At 37.8% G+C, this 21983-nt stretch overlaps 1 protein-coding gene across 1 annotated transcript in view; it reads left to right on the forward strand.

Moving 5' to 3' along the window:
- The window catches only part of POLN (DNA polymerase nu), a gene marked incomplete at its 5' end in the record, with an annotated part of 104223 nt that overhangs the window by 18935 nt on the left and 63305 nt on the right, over positions 1-21983 (forward strand). Inside the window, 7 exons of the mRNA XM_081999743.1 lie at positions 1070-1130; positions 1343-1407; positions 2230-2313; positions 2734-2823; positions 5825-5881; positions 6659-6712; positions 7024-7089. Of these exons, the coding sequence (XP_081855869.1) occupies positions 1070-1130; positions 1343-1407; positions 2230-2313; positions 2734-2823; positions 5825-5881; positions 6659-6712; positions 7024-7089 (477 nt within the window). The remainder of the gene's footprint in view (positions 1-1069; positions 1131-1342; positions 1408-2229; positions 2314-2733; positions 2824-5824; positions 5882-6658; positions 6713-7023; positions 7090-21983) is intronic.

The following is a 21983-nucleotide window of genomic DNA, read 5'->3' on the forward strand; positions in this document are numbered from 1 at the left end:
AAACTTCAGCATATCTTTTGATCTGGGCTGTATTAACGCTCGTCAAGCACTGGAACAGGCTTCCTTGAGAGGTGATTGATGCACCAAGCCTGTCAGTGTTTAAGAGGCATTTGGACAATGCTGTTAATGATATGCTTTAACTTTTGGTCAGCCCTGAACTGGTCAGGTAGTTGGACTAGATGATCACTATAAGTCCCTTCCAAGTGAACTATTTTATTCTATTTTAGCCCTTCTTGAGATGCATTCTGAACAGCAATAAGTCTTTTAGTCTTTTAGTGATTTTTTTGGTGTGTTTTTTCCCTGTAGTCTTATACCTGGAAAAGTGTCAGAATTTAGGGATATGCTTAGGTTCTGGTGGAAGGTACATCATAGAACCCTAGGTGTTTTCCTTGAAATTTATGGTAGCAAGTGTAGGACTTAGACCATTAGTTGATGGAACCATGTTAATCTGGCTATCTAAGTGGCCCAGCAGTATGATGAAACAATCTGTGAAGGAAGGCAACAGGGAAACACCAAAGGCACAGAAACACTGAGAGCCAACCTACAGGAGTTTTTAAACAAGTGTTACTGTCCAGTTGCTTCAGTGGTTAGAGAAAAAACAGACTTCCTGTTTTTTGTAACTGAGTTTAGCACGTAACTCTATCCTCTTTTATTTTCTTCCTCATGAAAATAAAGTTATTAATTCTGAATGGTTGCTTGATTGTTCAAGTGAATAAAGAAAAAAGGGATAAGTGTATATCCTATTCTCAAGGAGCTTGCTCTAAAAATAAACCATTTAGAAAAATGAGGTATGTATATTTCTTTATTACTATACCTGTACAAAATGATTACTCTTACAAAATATATTACTATTCTGCACAAAATGAAGTGGTAATGGACTACAATATTTACATACTATAATTCACACTAAGTAGTATTTCATTCCACAAACAGTGTGTCATATAAAAAGGGATTATACAGAAAGTGAAATACTGCTTACTGGAAAATAGATCCACATAATGATGCTACTATATGTTTTAAGATTAAAATTGTCTGATACTGAAGAATTTGTTTGTATCTTGCTTTATAGGCTCAAGGTTTGTGGAAATTATTTTGCACATTAGAGCTTCCCCTTATCAAAATTTTGGCAGGTATGAAAGTTCCGTTCAAAATATGAATCTTCACTGTTTTCACACAGCCGCTGACTATGTTGAGGTAGAATGTCACACCTCAGAATACTAAATGTTATCTTAGCCTCATAACAGCTGTGTAAACTTGAGTTTCCATTTTACAGTCTAAGAAGCATGTAAGATAAAAATTATAAATTTTTGTCAGTGTTCTCAGTATATAATTGTGTTTACAGTGATGGAAACACACAAAATACATGTGAACAAACAAGAACTGAAAAAAACATCAGAGATTCTGGGGGTAAACTTTGTCTTTATTTTTTCTTTTGGAAATTCTATAGCATCATCTTTCTGCCTTTACTGAGGATAATTGATTAAAAAGAGAAGGAATCTTTCTGTTTTCTCACGTTTTACATGACAGTTTGGGGTTTCTAGTATTTGTATTATTATAAATAAAACTAATGATATTTACATTTTAGGATACTTCCATGTTTGTTTAGGCAAGCAAAAGAGAGACACTTGCTTTGTTAGCCTTGCCCTGGAACTAAGATTGCTTTGCAAAATGCACAGGTCCTTTCTGGGTTATGTGTTATGGAGTAAAAATTGTAGTAGCTCTTTCTGAACCTACTGTTATCAGTAACCATCTTCTTGATAGATATTTCCCTCCCTCTTTATAAATAAAACACTCATTACAACTTACATGTTCTGAGAGTTCTAAGTTTGCCATTTCCCCATTGCTGAAAATAGCTACAAGGGACTCCTCTTTTGTGGCATAAAATCTGACTTACATAATTGTAGTGGTCTGACATTATAAATTTACCAGAAGAATTTGCATAGCTCTGTTTCTTACAGATCTCTATAGTCTTCAGTAACCTAAGTTATTTTCCCACAAATTTTGGTACTTTTTACTACCGTAAATCCCCTTCCAAGATCATGAAGAAATATAGATTAAAGAGTATATAAGCAACTTACTAAATGAAATGTTGATAGCCAGCAATGATTATACTTTATCAAGTAGTCTATTTTTTATGTAGAAATCCAAGATACTCTTTAACCTAGGAAGTAGCAGATATTGAAGAAAATAGTAATGTAAACAGAATAATTCCAATGTGCTAATTTATAGTTGCGACTCAAAGAGCTTGAACAGGAAGCTCATCAAGTTGCTGGAGAACGATTCCTTTTGACCAGCAGTAGTCAACTCAGAGAGGTAATATTTATACTACTATTATTAAGTAAGTTCTGTAAATTGCTATTGATACAGAAGAATTATAAAGCATATAAAATTGTCCTTACAACTTCAGAATTTTTTTTATATTAGTTATCTTATTTTCTGATTTTAATGGAGGCCATATAAGTCTTTTATAAATCTGACAATGTTGCATACTTTGTATTTTAATGTATTTACATAAATTATGCATTTGATCTTAGTAAATACACTACTTTTTCAGTAGCTTAAAAATAAAGATTTGATCTTTTCAATTCTCTTTGCTAGTTCTCTTTTCTACTGTATGCTCTATTTTGCTTGAAATCTCTTTTCTAGACTTAAGTTCAGGCACCAAATAATTTTCCTCTATGTATCAGCACTTGAAATACTGAAACATCTCTTAGATGTTTTTTCTTACTGTAGGTACTATTTGAGAAGTTAAAACTACATGCACTGTGCGAGAAAGTTCACAGAACTGAAATACAACAACTTGTGTCCACCTCAGAAGTTGTGGTGAGATGGGGAGGGGTTTTAAAACCATCTGCACAATTTAGCAAAGCTTCGAAGTTATATTCTGAAGTTGTCATTTGTCTAAACTTTTCCTAACCACCTTGATTTATTTTTGTATTGTAGTAATCACACTTCATTTACTTATGCCAGAAATAAAAGTTGCACTCCACGATGGGGAAAAACAAACTAGCTACTGAAGCAAAACTTTAACTATAAACCAGGGTTAAAAACTTTAGTACCAGCATTCATGTATGACCATCTTCCTCAAAGGAGGGAAACTTTCTTACTGGTCAGATTTTGGTAGCTCAGTATGACTGACTTTTGGGTGAAAGAGACCACTGGTGAAAGAAAAGAACATTAATGTAAAATCTGCTCATGAAGGAAATGGCAGCCCAGACTTTATCTTTGCTGTCAGGAGGTCTGGACTAAAATCATGTTGTCATCTTTTTATGGACTCATTCATTCATGCTAGATTAAGAGGTCTGTAGGAAATTATTTGATACCTGTGGTTTGAACTGGGAGTTGTTGCTTTCTTTATATGGTCCAGCGTTTTACTTGTTGTGAGCATGAATTTTCCTCAGATTGTTTTTCTTTTGTTTTGTTTTTTTTTCCTCTGTGGAGCTGCCTGTCTTCAGTAAGAGTGGTTGCATTTAGAGTCAGATCTGCAGGATCTTGACAGAATCTTGTTGCCTCAGAGTTGTAAAGACCAAACAGTTTAAATACTTTGATAGACCAGTACAAGAAATCAAATGTATCTTCAGAATCAGTGCAATAAATACTGGACATAGGAAGCTTCTCTAGTTCTTTCTTCTGTTGTAGCAGATGTAGCACCACATCTATATGTCTTTTAAATATCTCCAGGGATGGTGACTCAATCACTTCCCTGTACAGCTTGTTCCAATGCTTGACAATCCTTTCAGTGAAGAAACTTTTCCTAATATCCAATCTAAACCTCCCCTGATGCAACTTGAGGTGGCTTCCTCTCATCCTATTGCTTGTTACTTGGGAGGAGAGACCAACACCCACCTCACCACAACCCCCTTTCAGGTAGTTGTAGAGAGTGATAAGATCTCCCCTCAGCCTCCTCTTCTCCAGACTAAACAACTCCAGTTCCCTCAGCCACTCCTCATAGACTTGCTCTCTAGACCCTTCACCAGCTTCATTGCCCTTCTCTGGACACACTCCAGCAACTCAATGTCTGTCTTGTAGTGAGGGGCCCAAAACTGAACACAGGATTCGAGGTGCAGCCTCACCAGTGCTGAGTACAGGGGCACAATCACTGCCCTACTCCTGCTGGTCACACTATTGCTGATACAAGCCAGGATGCTGTTGGCCTTCTTGGCCACCTGGGCATACTGCTGGCTCATATTCAGCCGGCTGTCAACCAGCACCCCCAGGTCCCTTTCTGCCAGGCAGCTCTCCAGCCACTCCTCCCCAGTCCTGTAGCGTTGCATGGGGTGGTTGTGCCTGAAGTGCAGGACCTGGCACTTGGCCTTATTAAACCTCATACAGTTGGCCTTGGCTCGTTGATCCAGCCTGTCCAGATCCCTCTGCAGAGCCTTCCTACCCTCAAGCAGATCAACATTCCCACCCAACTTGGTGTCATCTGCAAACTTACTGAGGGTGCACTTGAACCCCCCATCCAGACAATTATTTTGTGAAGATAGTAGTAGTGATGGAATTCCTTCTTAGAAGAGAAGAAGCCTCTGTGTAGCTGCACCTTTTTCTAATTTGCTGTGTATTTCTCTACTTTACATGGGAGCCAAATTAGAGTACACAAGCCATTGCTGAGAATGAATGCCTCTGGGGAAGGTAGAAAGGTAGTATTTGTTTCTCCTGTGTGAAACAGGAAATTCAACTTTTGGGCCAAGTGTCTGAGCTACCAGATAGGATCTCTGAGACAGTTTCAACAGTATAACCATAAAAACCATATACTACTCAAGGAGAAGGAGATTTCATAGATCAGTTACGTAGTCTTGGAGAATGACAGAGAGCCTTGGGAGATGTCCCTGCTCATTGCAGGGAGGTTGGACTAGATGACCTTTAAAGGTCCTCTCTAACCCAAACTATTCTATCATTCTATGGCAGGGATCAGTGAAATAGAATGCACATCGTAAGATTTGTTGCACTAATCAAAACAATGCTTTTAGCTAGTCCAGTACTCTTTCCAACAACTGCTGAGACTTGGTTATTTAGAGAAAGGCAGGCTGAAACCTTCCAACAGATAAATACTAGGTAATTAATCTTAATATGTTGTCTTTCCCTGATAGCAAGAAAAAAAAATTATGCATTTAAATTTCCTTTCTGGTACAGTTGCATCTATTTTTCATCCTGAACTCTTGTAGTTCCAGCTATTTTTGTTGTGATTATAAATATCCGATTTCTATTTTAATAACTTAATTCTTTTTCTTAACAAAATTTCATGGCGATTTACAATCAAAGTAATCAGGAATATGCCTTATTTTTCTTACTTTTGGATTTGACAATTTCAATTTTTCTTGAAGGTCTCCTGGAACTTGCAGTAGGGGACAAACAGGAGAAATTCTGTTGGATTTTGTGTGTGTGTATAAATATCTATGTGTATATGTATGTATTATTTTGTATACTTTTATCATGTTCTCTCTTGCATTGATGCTCTCTAGCACAAAAAAATAAACAAAGGACCGTAAGTAACACCCCCCCCCGCCCCGGTCTCAATGCCCCAGTGTTTTCAAAGTTCTTGTGAGAAAGTTTTGATGTCTGCATGTCTTTTTGTCCCTACCTGGGACAAAAAGGGAAATTAAATGGGAAGGGGTAATCTCCAGCCCTCCTGCTGAAGGCAGGAAAGAATGAAGGCTTCCTTGGGCCTAGGGTGAGAATGCTTGAAGGACATTATTCTTTAGCCAGTATTTTGTCCGTTCAGCTTGGTGAGAAAACTTCTTCCTCAAAAACTTATTCTGTTAAGATTGTTAAATAGTATAACTCAACAGAGAAGTACACCAGTAATTCATTCTTTATTTTGTAGCTAAATAAGTTGCAAGATCTTCATCCTTTGCCCAAGATAATTTTAGAATACCGTCAGGTGAGCTGATATTTTTCACATAACGTAGCTGCACTGAAGCAAAATTAGCAAGAAAGAGTACATATTCACAGCTAAATGAATAAAAAATTTGGCTCTAGTGTAAGTTCATTCAAATACTCATTTAAACTTTGAAGTTGTAGGTATTCTTAAGGGTTTTTCAATTTAATGTTTATAGTTCATTTTTGCACGATGTTAGATGATAGCTAGCAAACAACTAACTGTGTTGCAAAAAAAATTGGAAAACTTCACTGGCTAGTGCTATAAAGCACACTCTTAAGGAAAAACATTTATTTTTTGACTCCTGAAGAAATACTCTGCAGACAGTGAAGGAGGTAACTAGTTATGGGGTTTTTTTGGGTGACGAGCCTCCTGAAAATCCAAACTGACCTAGTTAGTCTGCTGTCACACTTAACGTTTAGATTTTCAGTGGATGAGTTTCCAAGCTTTTAAAAAAAAAAAAAAGAAAAAAGCGTGATGGGGGGGGGGGGGGGCTTTTTTGTGTAATTTATTGACCTGGGGATATAAGATGTAAAAAAATAAATTCCAACTGTTCATTTACTAGTATCTGCAAAGACCTGGCTTTAGGGTATAACCAAGCACTTGCCTAACTTATGCTAATAGGTGAAGCTATTAGTGAGTATATATCCATTAATTACAAAGATAAAACTGTCTTTTAAAAGAAGTCTACAAAACAACATGCATTTGGAAATGAAGATCTTTCATTTGAAAAAATCTCTTATTTTTATAAATAAACATCTAAACTTTCATGTAATTTAGGTTCATAAGATGAAATCAACTTACGTGGATGGACTACAAACGTGCATGAGAAAGGTAGAAATACAATATGTAGCCTGTAAAATATGGTATTTCAAATAAATCATAAAAAGATGTGAAATGCTTGCAGTGTTTACACTTTAAGAACATTCATATATGGAAAATTATAAAGTATTTTATACTTTGTCATTATAATTTTGTAGTATGATATGTAGTATAATAATGTTGTATATATCTTTTTATGAAGTATTGATTTTGTAGTGAGTTATTGATTGCAGTGAGTTTTTATTACTGATACTTACATTAAAATTTAGATGTATGTCTTCACCCTTTTCCTTTTGGGGGATTTTTATGTTACTTGACTGCAGGGATTTATTTCCTCTACATGGAATCAGACGGGAACTGTGACTGGCAGACTTTCAGCCAAACACCCAGTAAGTAGAAGATTTACATTTTAATCAGAATTAAAAATTAATATTATTTATATAAAATATGTAATATTTTTAACACATGAAATGTTAGTTTTCATCTAAGTCTAGCAGTTGCCATATAGTATGTAAATGTTGGACAGAAAAAGCTTATTAAATGTGTGTTTTGCTGTGGAACACTTATTCTTGTGAATATTTTCTGCTGTCTGTGGACCAGAATTTAATATTGTTACCTGAAATTTACCTGAAGTAGAGGGGTAGAATTGAGAGCCATGCATGCACCCTCTAGGCTTCCACTGTATACTTCTTCGTAATGAATTCCTGATGTTCATGAACTACTCCTTGTAAAGGATCGGTGAGCCCTGGGAAGTACCCTGGGGGATTATGATAAAAAAAGGAGCGCTCTTCTTCAGGGAATTTGGCTTCAGGCCTCATAGCAGTGAAGGGCTAAGCTGGCTGTGCTATTGCTCTGGAAGTCTTGCCAGGTGCTTATATGGCTGGGACACTTGGGCTCTTTGTGCTTCGTCTCATCTCTGGCTATAATGATTTCCATGTACATGCTTGTGGCTGGAATGCGTTTTATTTGACTTTCTGGACTGCTAGAGGCTTGGGGTTTTTTTGCCAAAGTGGTCTCTTTAAGGGCATATTTGAATGTATTCTATGCTACCGTTTTACTTGGAGTTTAGGAAGCATACTGACCTTTGACTGTCAGGACTGGTGAGGCCTTTTGTGTTCCACTTCTGTCACAGCCCATAGCCACATGGATGTGTGCAGGACCTGGTGTGGGAGGAGACAGGGTTGCAGATTGCTTCAGGGGCTCAAGTCAAGGCACAGGGAGGGGAATAGCAGTGGAAAAGTAGTGACTACTTACTGCGGAAATGTTCCATTTGGTTTAGTCATGGCATTTCTTAGCAAAGACCTGACCTCAGGCCCTGTGGGAGAGGGGCAATAGATGCAGAAGTGGGACTTGGCTAGAAGGAAGAGGGAATCCACAAGGCTGTTGTCCTTTTAACTTGTGCCCAAGACTTTTGGGCACACAAACCCATGCAGGTTTGAGTACTGCTTATCTGTGTATGCAGCTACTAGCCTTAAGCTGCATGGGTACAAATGGCATGAGAAGCTTTCTGCAGTCTTGGTCTTCTGCAGCTCGCTCTAGGAGTAGAGATGTTAGACATAACGGTTATGTTGTGACAACTTTGCGTGGGTGGGCTCATGCGTCTCCTTGCAAGTCCTGACTAGTATCGTGAATTTTGGAGATCTGGCAGAAACCTGTCCTGGGAGGTTCTCATCCTGACAATACTGGTGACTGCCTTAGCTCTTCTTTTACCTGTCTTCATAGTTCAGGTTTTATTGATGTGTTCCTACCCTCATGGTATGTATTTCCATACAATTTGTCATCAAACAATTTATAAGAAGTGCTTGTGCATTTTCCTGAGTGAAAGCAGTGTCTGGTATTCTGAATTAACAATGGAATGGAGGAGTGTTATTGCTGCTCCTGCTTCTCATGCACCCAGATGGGGAAAAGTCATGGGAGAGAATGGAAAAGATGATCATGAAGGTCACAGTTTGCTAAATATTCTGATGTGACACACAGGTTATTTACAAGTCAGACCTGAACAGACAGCTTGAACAAGCACATACAACACTTGTGGCCTTTGGCCCATCATCCTAAAAATGACATGAAATCTGCTTTTCTTAAAGGTTGTTTTTCTCCAAAATAATGCTGCTAAAGTTAGCATCCAGGGTTGCCTAAGGCTGGTGTTTCCTTATAAGGAAAAACATTGGCATGGCTTTTTTTGTGCGAAATTTTTATGGAACTTATACCATCTGTTTCTGAATCATTTATTGATACAGAAGATATACTGCAGTGCCCAGTCACTTTACTAAGTGTTAAAGGATCAGGAAGATTCTTGCCAGAAATCATAAATACTGTAGAGTTTTTTGCAGTTACTATCACGTTATGTCAAATTTGTTGAGGTAGTTTCTTTTTAACTGTGTTTTAAAATGCTTTAAGGAGTCATCAAAGCAAAAGATAAGTGTAAAGCAGATAAAGCGAGAACTCAAATAGGAAAAAAAAAAATCCCATTTGCTGCAGAGTTTGTGGGAGACGGGGTTCCAAACAAAGATTTCTTTATCTTTCATTTGTTTTGTAAAGGTAATAGATATAGCTGTCCTCTTTCCTTTAAGGCATTAAATGGAGTCCAGGAGGGATTTACTAATAGGTTAAAGGGGAAAAGACCAGACATCAGGTACAGAGCAGGATTTCTTTTTCAGATAAACTCTTCTGTGATCTTCTTTCAGACAAATATACATCTGATGTATGGATGATGTGTATTTTTGGCTTTATGTGGGTTTCTCTCAATAGATGAGCTTATTCACATGAATTTTTATGACTTCTGTGTTGCGGCAACTTAGAGGGGATTTCTTGGTAGAACTTTACTTTAGTGGCTCTCCAGGTATACACCTATTTCAGTTTAACTTTTTTCTGGGGGTGCTGGTTGACAGCCGGCTGAACATGAGCCGGCAGTGTGCCCAGGTGGCCAAGAAGGCCAGCGTCCTGGCCTGTATCTGGAATAGTGTGGCCAGCAGGAGTAGGGAAGTGATCGTGCCCCTGTACTCGGCACTGGTGAGGCCGCACCTTGAATACTGTGTTCAGTGTTGGGCCCCTCACTACAAGAAGAATGTTGAGGTGCTGGAGCGTGTCCAGAGAAGGGCAACGAAGCTGGTGAGGGGTCTGGAGCACAAGTCTTCTGAGGAGCGGCTGAGGGAACTGGGGTTGTTTAGTCTGGAGAAGAGGAGGCTGAGAGGAGACCTTATCACTCTCTACAACTACCTGAAAGGGGGTTGTGGCGACGAGGGTGTACTCTTCTCCCAAGTAACTAGCGATAGGACAAGAGGAAATGGCCTCAAGTTGCGCCAGGGGAGGTTAAGATTGGATATTAGGAAAAATTTCTTCACTGAGAGAGTGGTCAGGCATTGGAACAGGCTGCCCTGGGAGGTGGTGGAGTCGCCATCTCTGGAAGTGTTCAAAAAACGTGTGGATGTGGCACTTCAGGATATGGTTTAGGGGACATGGTGGTTCTGGATTAATGGTTGGACTTGATGATCTTGAAGGTCCTTTCCAACCTAGTGATTCTGTGACTCTGTAATTGTGCACTCCCTTTCTTTCTCATTTGGTTTCTTTTACGATATGTGTGCTGTATAATGAATGCATTTTTCACAAATAATGAAGTGTTATATAATAATATAGTACATCATTAAGCATGCACACATTCAATATTGTAGTCTCCTGCTCTATGGCATTGTAACTGTCTGTTTGCGTGTCTGAAACCTAGAAGTGAATATAAACCCTAAAATTCTTCAGTCAAATTATTTTGTAATATATCCATAGGCTAGTTATTTTTTCTACTCTATGATGGATTTCTTATGACTACTAGGGAAGTTAATTAGGTTTATTATTTGAATATGTTATTTTTAATTTTTGTGTGAATATATTAGTCATGTCTACATTAGGATACTCCTTTATTATATTGCTCATAGATAACTCTTCTATTAAATACATTTATTACATTCATAAAAATTTGTTTATGTTCTCCAAACCTGCCTTGGAATACCACTTTCCAGCCTCTCACCTTTTAAAGCAAAAATAAGTCATGACAGAGGTGGAAAGGCATAAAGCCAATTAAGATTGTCATGGTTTAGCCCCAGCCGGCAGCTAAGCACCACACAGCCGCTCGCTCACTCCCCCACAATGGGACGGGGGAGAGAATCGGAAGAGTAAAAGTGAGAAAACTCGTGGCCTGAGACAAAGACAGTCCAATAGGTAAAGCAAAAGCCGTGCATGGAAGCAAAGCAAAATAAGGAATTCATTCACTACTCCCCATGGGCAGACAGGTGTTCAACTATCTCCAGGGAAGCAGGGCTCCATCATGCATAATGGGTTCTTGGGAAGACAGATGCCATAACTCCCAATGTCCCTCCACCCCTTCCTCCTCCTTCGTCCCAGCTTTATATACTGGGCATGACGTCTTATAGTATGGAATATGCCTTTGGCCAGCCTGGGTCAGCTGTCCTGGCTCTGTCTCCTCCCAGCTTCCCATGCACCCGCAGCCTTCTTGCTGGCAGGCCAGCAGGAGAAGCTGGACTGTCCTTGACTGCTTAGGAACAACTCAAGACATAAGCATGTTATCAACATTTTCTCATCCCAAATCCAAAACACAGCCTCACACTAGCTTCTATGAAGAAAATTAACTCTAGCTTAGCTGAAACCAGGACAAAGATCAAACCTCTTTCAGAATGAACAAAGAGAAATCCTGACTTGAGATATAAAGATTGCGTGTAATTGGATGTTATAATTTGGTTTAAGATTTAAACTTCAGTGCTAGAATCAGATATTTGGTACTAAGGTTTCTTTCCTCCAGGCTTCTGCAGCAGAGAGAACTGAAATGCTATTAATGAGTTTACACTTCTACACTTCAGAAGATGTTTGTATCATTAAACTAAAAAGCATAAAGTGGTGGGCTTCAGGGGGCATTTCCTTCCTTTTAGCAACAAAAAGTTCCACTGAAAATAAACTACCTTCTTGGACCAAGTGGACAAAAAAGAAAAAAAAAAAAAACATTCCTATTTCTCCCTAGGAAAAATGCTTTTACCAACTTGTCCAAACAGTCAAAGACATAAAATGTAGCCTGTCAATCAAAGAAGCATATTAGCCTTTAATTTGGAAAGCAGGAACGTAATTTGAAAGAGAAACTAATTAGGGTATGTTGAATGTTAATGTGCTCAAAGAAGGACCATAAAAAATGAAATATTAAATATACCTCAGTCTCTCCAACAGAAATAAGTATTTTCTGATAGTGAATGCATGATAGAGAATCGCATGCTTGTTTATTACAGAATGAGTGTTACTAATAGTGTTTGGAATATGAATAATAAATTACCCATCTGGTTTTCATTCTAATGGGATAGACAATCTCTTGAATTAGAGACCCCTCTGAGCAACTGCCAGCAAAAATGAGTCTATTCTGTCAATTACCTTAGCAAATGACTTTTTCTGATTATCCCCACTGTATCTATGTTGCTTCCCTTCTCGGCTGTCTTCTGGAGAGAATGGACTATTTCTCTCTGAGTTAAAACTCAAATGTATTTTCAGAATAGTTTTGGGATCATTTATGGACAATGTGGATGAGATGCTGACTGTTTGTCTGCTTTTTATAAGACTATCCTGATAGGTTTTACATCCTTAGCATACCCACATGTGCTCACCAAGCAAGGTGGACTGTCAGAATCGTGCTATCAAAACTATTATGACAGGTCTCAAATTTCAGGTATTTTCTCCCAGGCCTCATAAAGGCTACAGGCTGATCTGTGATCCTACCAATACTCTTTCTAAAAGTTTATAGTCTACGGTCACAGTTGTATTCCAGCACAAGCAGGATGTTCTACAAGCTATTCCAATAGTGGTGAGCTTCTGCACAAATTTGAAGTGTCCCGTTTTTCCCCTTTCCCTTTCCTTCATAGCTTTTAGAGGGCTTCGGCAGAGCTGATGCAATGTAAGGAGCCAGACACACAAGTAAACTTGTTTTCATACACTGTCCTACTGAAATGAATGTTGACTTAAATGGACAGACAGTATGGGTCTTACATTTGCATTGATCTTACTTGAGTGTGTTTTCTATTATTTTTTTTTTAAGTATGTTTATTGAAAAGAATTGTGGATAGAGACAAGTCAGACGTATTACAGGTTCATATCAAACATCTTGTCAAAAGGCTTCCATAATGTCATCTAGGCTAACAAAATCATTTTTAGGTAAGTATGGTCTGATGTGGGCTTCACTAAAATAATGGTAGGTTGTCTTAAGAGATGAGAATTTCTATGCGTTTTCTTGGAGCTTTGCATCAAAGTAATTTCATGTCATATTTTCCAGTCAGTACAAACAGCTATCACTCAGATGAGCTGATATGCTATTAGAGAATATGGGAGCGTGCATGCCGTTTGTTATGGTTGGTCTGTAGTTGCTGAGTATCTCTCGCATTCAGAATGTATTTTTGTGCCATGTTTCTTTTCAGTATATCTATTCCAATACTCTTGAGTCATATGCTGATACTGACTGCACTAATAGCACTAAAATAGTATCTAATTTTATGAGTATTTAGAATTTTGATGGTTTTTCAATGTCTTTTGTTGTGGCCTTATTTTTTAAAAAGTATATTTTAGTGAAGACTTTAGCGTTTAAAGAAACCATATTTACAATGTTGGAGGCAGAAGTTCTTTATTTGTTCTCTTTCTTCCTCACTTATCACAGTTTTTGTTTTATGATAGGGAAAATTTACTTAAAAATGAGTGAATGAGCATGTTGACAAGACTTTAGTTCAGTTGCATTCATGATGAAAATTTACACTACATTAACATTAGGGTAGGATATTCTTAGTTATTGATGTGACAACTACAGTCTGAAAAGTCACTGTTAGTTGTATCATAACACTCATGTCTGATGTTCCAGAACATCATCATGTTGATTTAATATCCAAATGCAGAAATAAGGTTTCTGCATCGTAGACCTTTGTTCTGTTAGCATCTCAAGTACACATAGTATCCTGTCCTATGATATATGCATGTCTGGCATTCTCTGTAGTAATGCTCCTGATTTGTATAAATTAATTCATCTCATGGTGAGTGTGATGTATCCAATACATGGACTACATTTTATAGCATAATGGGTTCTATTGGGCTCAGTAAAGCTTGGAGCATCATTTGGGCTGTAATTCTGTAGTAACAAGAGCAGTTCAATCATTTATATAACTTAATTTCTATTTGGGATTATCTTTGTATATTTGTTTTGTGTGTTATTTAAAGAAAGATAACGTTCAGCCGGTATAAACCTGCTTCTATGCAGTAATCAACATACAAAATGCTTGCATTTTATTTATAGAGGATAAGATTTGTGAGTCTGTCATAATTTCTTCTACAAACTAAACATAAGCATGGAAATATATAGAGCAATTAAAATTAACAGCTCAAAAACTGAAAGATTCTATACAACTCAGAATAGAACTAGCTAAAGTATTTTTAGCACATTATGAAATATTGACTGTGGAGGCTGAATTCCTCTTTCACTCTCCTTTAGTTTCTGGCAAAAAGCTCCTCAGAGAAGCTTAGACTGTAGAAATGGGAGAAGAATAGTTCCTGTGCTAGAGAGATGACGGCACTGCATACTTCCACTTGTTTCATTCAAATTTGGAGATACTACATTTCAGTACACTATGTATAAATTAAAATGTCAAGAGTTGAGTGGGTTTTGTTAAGGTTGTTGGTTATATGCCGATTCATTTTATCATTGGAATGGCCTTTACCAGCAATGTTTTGGTAATGCTGCAGGTAGAAGCCAAAACTATTTAGAAATCCATGCTGGAATATAGCTAGTGCTACTGACAAGTTGTTTTTCTCTAATATGACATAGCTTACAAGAAACAAAACTGGTGTCATCTTTGATCAAAACAAGTGTTTTTTTAGATATGTAGCTTTCACTACCTTAGAAATTAAAAGGTGTTTCAAAGTGAAGTAATTATAGTAACATCTATTACTTAGGTTATTCTGTTACAGGAGTTAATCTATACACTGTATTGTGTCTCTTAGAACTTTATTAAGTCTGATTCCATGTAATTATAGAATAGTTTAAAAACACAGTGCTATTCACTTTTAGTCTATCACAATCTTTGTCTTCTACTGTTTATCCATACAGATTTCAACTCCTGGCAGAGCACTTTTCTTATGCTTGAGGTTGGCATATGCTAGCATCCGCTGAAGTCACAGACACTGCACCTCTATACTGAGGAGTTTAATAGAGCCCCTGTCCTACTGAGTTCATTTCACTGTCCTCATCTGTAAGGCAGTTGCTCAGATTGAATCTTCAGCAATGTGCAGAAACATGTATGATCTTTATATTAGTTTAAATATTTGTGTGCCTATTTGTTATGAAGTTGTCTGTTGGTACCTCTTGTGAGTTGATTAAGATTTTAGAAATTCTGCTTGAAAACTTTTTTTATTCTTCATAGCATTCCATTAGTGGGATTTTTAGATATACACTTTTAGGAAATACTCAAAGCTTCGAGACTTATGTTCTGAGAGCACAATTTAAAAAAAAAAAAAGGAAAACAAAAAAAAAGAACCAACCAAAAAAACTCAGGCACACAAATGATGTTTTGTCTTACAAGCTCTCAAAAATGAGAGGTGTTAGCATATTCCTCTAATGGCTGAATTCCTTTTTACAAGGACAAAATGTAGTTTAATTCTGATCTCAGCATAGGTTTCATTACGTTTTAACATAATACAAGTATTTAAATAGGTTATTTTGCTGTACAGTGTTATTCTGCTGTACATTGTTCTTCTGTTCTGTATCTCAGTCAGCAAAGATTACATCAAAAAAATCTGAGAGTTCTGACAAGACAAAAAATGGAGGAGACAGAAATGAAGAATGATAAAAAGCGAATGGATTGTAGGGGAAGATCAAATCTTAGGTGCAGCAAAAGAGACTTGGATGGTCCAGTTTTCAGGCAGTACTGATTTTCAAAAGCTTTTTCATTGGCATCGCAAAGAATTTCAGGAAAATTATCTTTGTAGCTCTACATCCCTATTACATTCAGCTTTCTCTGCTGACAGTTCTTTTTTTTTGCATCAATGAGTGGAAAATTTGCTAATTCCTTATTTCCTCAGCATCCTTTCATAAAACCTCAGGAAATTTCACCCAGAGTTTTGAAGATGGATGCACTCTCTTAGGTTTGGAACAACAACAACAAAAAATAGGGGTTTGTCAGGGTCACTGAAGATAGACAGCATAGGACAGCTATCTCGTGGAGTCCCACGTGGTCTCATTGTCCTTAGTTCTCCCATACTAATATGATCATCTGCTGTCTGTGGCTTTTAGGAATTTATAGTTAATTCTGTCAAATCAAGAATTGTCCTTTCCTCACTCTGAGCAAAGAAAGAGACATTGGTTATTTAGGTTTCCTTTAACTCCTTCATTCAGCCTCCTGTTCACACTCTTGTAGCCTTTTAAGAGGAAATCCCTGCTAACATACGCTCAGTAAATTCCTCAGTATGTGGAACAATCTTGTTTGAGATGCTAAATTTTACCCTTTCATAAAGCAACTGTTACATTTTTTTCTTTAGGAAGTAAATTCCTCCAGTCTGGAAATCTTAACGATTTTCATATGTTTAAAGGTCTAGTATTTGTACCTTTGGGCAATATTCCCTTGACACTGTTTACTTTAAAGCTGTAATATACAGCTCATATATAACCAGTACGATATTTACTACTCTAACTGCCACTCAAAAGGTTGTTATCTTTGCCTGAGCAAAGATATGCCTGAGCACTGTTTTTCACAAAACTAAATCATATCTTCTTGGAGTTCATCCCAGAGTTTAATAGCCTCTTGTATTAATGAACATTAGTTTAACAGAGCTTGTGTTCTAATTTTATTTCAGGAAAATGAAATGAAATAAGTAATTAAATTTAGGCAGTTTATATATGGGAAACAAAAGCAGTGTTTGTCTCTTTGAAAGATGCATAGAGCTGCATGTATACAAACTCCCTTGCTTGCTGTGCAAAGGTTAGTAATCTTGTCAGTATATAACCAAGCATCTGGGCTTAGGTCATTGCCTGTCCTAAATTTCAAAGAATAGGGCAGAAAGAGTGTTCTGATAAAGAGTCATAGGAAGTAAAATACGCTGTTCTTATGGTCAACTCTCTACAGTAAGAAATTAGTATTTTTGGTTGGCCTTCTGTTATTCCCTTGTATTCATTTTGAAAGCTGCTTAAGCTCATGGGAAGGTGATGAATTACTTCTAAGTCTTTGACTTGACCGACATCTAAAATCTTGATAATTCTGTGCTACTGGGTGAGGCAAGAGGGGAGTGCATTACCTTTGAATGATTGTTCACTGCTGAAAAACAGTAACTAGTACAAAAAAATTAAGAAACCCTTAAGAGTAGGGAAGTGATCGTGCCCCTGTACTCAGCACTGGTGAGGCCACACCTCAAATCCTGTGTTCAGTTTTGGGCCTCTCACTACAAGAAGGACATTGACGTGCTGGAGCGTGTCCAGAGAAGGGCAACAAAGCTGGTGAGGGGTCTGGAGCACAAGTCTCATGAGGAGCAGCTGAGGGAACTGGGGTTGTTCAGTCTGGAGAAGAGGAGGCTGAGGGGAGACCTTATCGCTCCTCTACAACTACCTGAAAGGGGGTTGTGGCGACGTGGGTGTTGGTCTCTTCTCCCAAGTAATCAGCGATAGGACGAAAGGAAATGGCCTCAAGTTGCGCCAGGGGAGGTTAAGATTGGGTATTAGGAAAAATTTCTTCACCGAGAGGGTGATCAAGCATTGGAACAGGCTGCCCAGGGAGGTGGTGGAGTCACCATCTCTGGAAGTGTTCAAAAAACATGTGGATGTGGCACTTCAGGACATGGTTTAGGGGACATGGTGGCGCTGGATTAATGGTTGGACTTGATGATCTTGAAGATCCTTTCCAACCTTAGTGATTCTGTGATTCTGTGAAATCTGTATGATTCTGTGTTTTTTGACAAGGAAAAATTATGTCTTTAATTTTTAACTAGCCACTAGGTGGCAATTGCAGACAAGTCAAGATTTGCTTAGGAATGCAAATGTACACATACATACCAGGCTGGTATTGCTATGGTGACCTAGTTCATTGTTATGTTTTCTCTATTTATTGAGCTGCATGCTGTATATTAAAAAATTAGATCTTCAGACTCTCTTGAAATTGTGTCTCATTATAGAAGTCACAGAAAATAACTGTTTATTCCTTTACAATAATAAATACATGCTGCTATGGACAATAATTAAATATGGCAATTTTCCAAAAGAAAAATCATAAAGGGTCTTTTTTTATTTCTGCTGTGTAGTTTCTCATGAGTGAGTTGCCGCCAGCCTTGGAGGTGCTAGGCAAATGGAGTGAATTTGATGTTGTGAGTGCCCTCAGGAATTGAAGTAGTCTTGTTCTGCCTTGCAAGAACACTGCTGTGGGCAGTGTGCATTCTTCCTCACTCTTTCTCCATCAGCTTTGGCCTTTAACAAAGGAGCAAGCAGAGTGTTGACAGTTAGGGAAGTAGCTCACTGAACGTGTACTTACATTTCTTCTCAAATTGAGAGTACAATTTGTCAATAGGTGCGGTCCCATGTAGAGCAAGAAAAGTCAACTGATAAAGAAGGAAAAGGAGTGAGAAAATTTTGAAGCAGCAAATAAACAGGGGAAAAAATCCACTACAAGAATAAAAAGAAAAAGTAATTAGAGATATAGAATATAAAGCTCGAAGGAGTTGTTATCTACGTATCTATTATCATTATAATGAAGGCTGGTCTTACAGACACAAAGTATTACTTCTGCTCCAAAAGTAATACAGTGCTAGTCATCAAACAGATGCTCTGAATTTAAAAGTGTACTTTGTGTTTCATTGTGTAGAGCTGAACTCTTGTTCAAAAAGAACAGTTGTGGCCTGATGATTTTCATAAACTTTCTGGAGAAGAAGATACTAAGAGAAACTCCAGAAACTTTTGGACTTACAATACTTCAGTTTTTTCTGGAGTGCTACATTTCATGAGATAAACCAGAATTTTGCTGCTCTGAACTTTTTTCAAACAGAAGAGAAAGTCTGTGCTTTTCTCAAGTATTAGGAAATAACTGATTCCCTGAAGCAACGGCTATTAGAGTAATTAAATCTGACAAGATCATAGTCACAGTAAATATTCTTGCTTGTAAGAAATACAACTAGTTTTTCCTATTTGTTGGCATTGGTAGCCACAGGAAAAGAATATTTAATTCCTCTATTGTCTTTATTTTGCTCTAGTGTTTGGCCCTATGCCTCACTGTAACAGCAGGTGGATTAGTTGCCACATCAAAGGATATATACATTATTACTTTGCTTGGTCTAACTGCTTCCTTACATCTGTTCAGTCTAACTCCTTCTCTGTTTTTGATCTTCCCTCGTGAAATGTCCATGCTGTATACATTTATGAGTGGATACTCTTATCTCAGTAGTAAGTTTTGTCTCTGTTCTTATTTTTGAATATGCCTTTAGATCAGTGCAGGAATTTATCAGATTCAAATGTCCATAGAATAGTCTGCAGCCACCTCCATGCATTGCCATTTATTTCAGTAACTTACTGTTGTTTATTTTTCGTGATACTGTCCCTGCAGTTTGTAGGTCTTCAGACAGACATATTCCATAGCTACTTTGAAATGCAGATCTGAGCAGTTAGTAGATTAATGAGCCATTTTCTAGTAAAAATGAATATACATATGGCTATAGATGCCTTTGTATACATATATAGACTTCTATTTCTAGGGAGTTACCAGGGTTGACTGGGATTATTTGCTCAAAAAATAGCAATTTATGCTACTGAAAATGTATATGGAGAGGAACAGAGAGGTAGGGATTAGTCGAATCAATATAAATAACCAAAAGGGGAATTTAACATAGGAAATATGATCAACAACCCTACTTGGCATAGAGTAAGAAATAATTAAAATGCACAACCAGCCTCTGTGATCAAGTGAAGTCTAACTATACTGAATTCAAAGGTAATTCATCCAATATATATCTGTATACTGTAATCCTTTGAAAGAACCGAAGTAACATACTGGTTTTTAACCTAGGAAGGAATCAAAAATCAATTGCCAATGCAGGTGTAGAATTTTGGATACCAAAAATGGAAAGTTTAACAGAAAGTGATTGAGAATAAACTCATCAAACTGGGAACTGTATATTATTTGTTGGATTTTGGTTAGGTTTTGTTTTCATTGATAATTCTACTTGGCTTTGATACAATGACTTTCCTTATGGATTAGAGCATCCTTTTTGCAAGGCTTGAGTGCTTTATGAGAAAGCTGTGTTTGTGAGACTTTAACAGAGACATCAAGAGTACATCAATTCTGAGTCTCTTTGTCAAAGTGCAGTGCTGTCGTTGTTTCTGAATGGCTCTGTAACAGCATACGCAAAAAATCTACACCGTCTTCACCTGAAACAACAGACACAAGTAGAACAACCTTTAATAGAGGTATTTTCAGAACCAAGAAAACAAATTTCTAACCTGTGCTGAAACACCAGAGTAAGGAGTGCATCGGGATCATCAGTCAAGACTGATTATAGTGGCAAAAAAATCAGATTATGGAGGGAGGAGGAAAGAAATCGGCAGTTTGATTTTCAATATGTACAGTTTTAATCAAGTGTTCTTAGTGAGATTTTTTCTGACATGCCTATGCTCCCTGTCTTTCCAACATGTTTTGCAAAGAGGTTAACTAAAAAGCAGTGATCCAACAACCATCTAGATGCTGGGAAAGTGTGTCAAGTAACTGAAATAGTAAAAGAGGTGATGATGGAGTGCTAGGTCCCTGTGTGGCAGGTCCACTGCCAAAGAAAGGTGTCAGCTTTGGACACCTAGGGAAATGACAGCCAGTCTGCATTTATCATACTGAAAGTGACTCTAGTGCAGATCAGATTCAATGCTTTTTTTCTTTTGAGTTTGACAATTATATTACAAAATTTAATCTGTAACAAATTAATGCTTGTGGATGGGAAAAAAAGAAAAAGTGTTTCAAAAGGGTACAATTGTAAGGGTGTGGGTTTTTTCAGCTTTCTACCAGCCGTGACCTGAGATTCAACAAGGCCAAGTGCCGGGTCCTGCACTTGGGTCACAACAACCCCATGCAACGCTACAGGCTTGGGGAGGAGTGGCTGGAGAGCTGCCCAGTGGATAAAGGACCTGGGGGTGTTGGTCAACAGCTGTCTGAACATGAGCCAGCAGTGTGCCCAGGTGGCCAAGAAGGCCAACAGCATCCTGGCCTGTATCAGCAATAGTGTGGCCAGCAGGAGTAGGGAAGTGATTGTGCCCCTGTACTCGGTATTGGTGAGGCCGCACCTCAAATACTATGTTCAGTTTTGGGCCCCTCACTACAAGAAGGATGTTGAGGTGCTGGAGCATGTCCAAAGGAGTGCAACGAAGCTGGTGAAGGGTCTAGAGAGCATGTCTTATGAGGAGCAGCTGAGGGAACTGTGGGTGTTTAGTCTGGAGGAAAGGCGGCTCAGGGGAGATCTTACTGCTCTCTACCTGGAAGGAGGATGTGGTGAGGTGTGTGTCAGTCTCTTCTCCCTAGTAACAAGCAATAAGACAAGAGGAAACGGCCTCAAGTTGCACCAGGGGAGGTTTAGATTGTATATTAGGAAAAATTTCTTCACTGAAAGGGTTGTGAAGTATTGGAACAGGCTGCCCAGGGAGATGGTAGAGTCACCATCCCTGGAGGTATTTAAAAGACATGTAGATGTGATGCTTAGGGACATGGTTTAGTGGTGGACATGGCAGTGGTAGTTTAATGGTTGGACTTGATGTTCTTAAAGGTCTTTTCTACGCTAAGTAATTCTATGATTCTATGAAAACCATAAAACATGGATATTTCCATTTATACAATCAAGTAGTTATTATTATGTTGCACATTTACCAAAATTATTTACAAAGCTTGGATGTACTTTTTTGTGTGCATTTTCCATAATCAAGACAATACAATTCTTTTTCTCAGTTTGCATTTTAAGACATGTTGCACCAACTGACTAAAATTTCTGCCAAATATTTGTTTCTGTCTTTAATCTTTGAATTTTAATGTTATGCTATAAGTGTACTTTATATATATAGATATTACACATATATTTTAAAAATTGACTTGGGAATGAAACCAGAGTCTTTCTATGGCTTTCCACTGCCTCATACCATTGAAGGCTTCAATTCTATCTCAGTCAGAAATCATGTGAAGTAGAGAGAAGGCAATGGGTTTGCACTGGGATACATGGATTAATCAATTACATTAATGTTATAAAAACAGAATCATAGAATCAC

The sequence above is a fragment of the Phaethon aethereus genome (genome assembly GCF_964289735.1).
Source record: "Phaethon aethereus genome assembly, chromosome: 4".
Lineage (NCBI taxonomy): Eukaryota > Metazoa > Chordata > Aves > Phaethontiformes > Phaethontidae > Phaethon > Phaethon aethereus.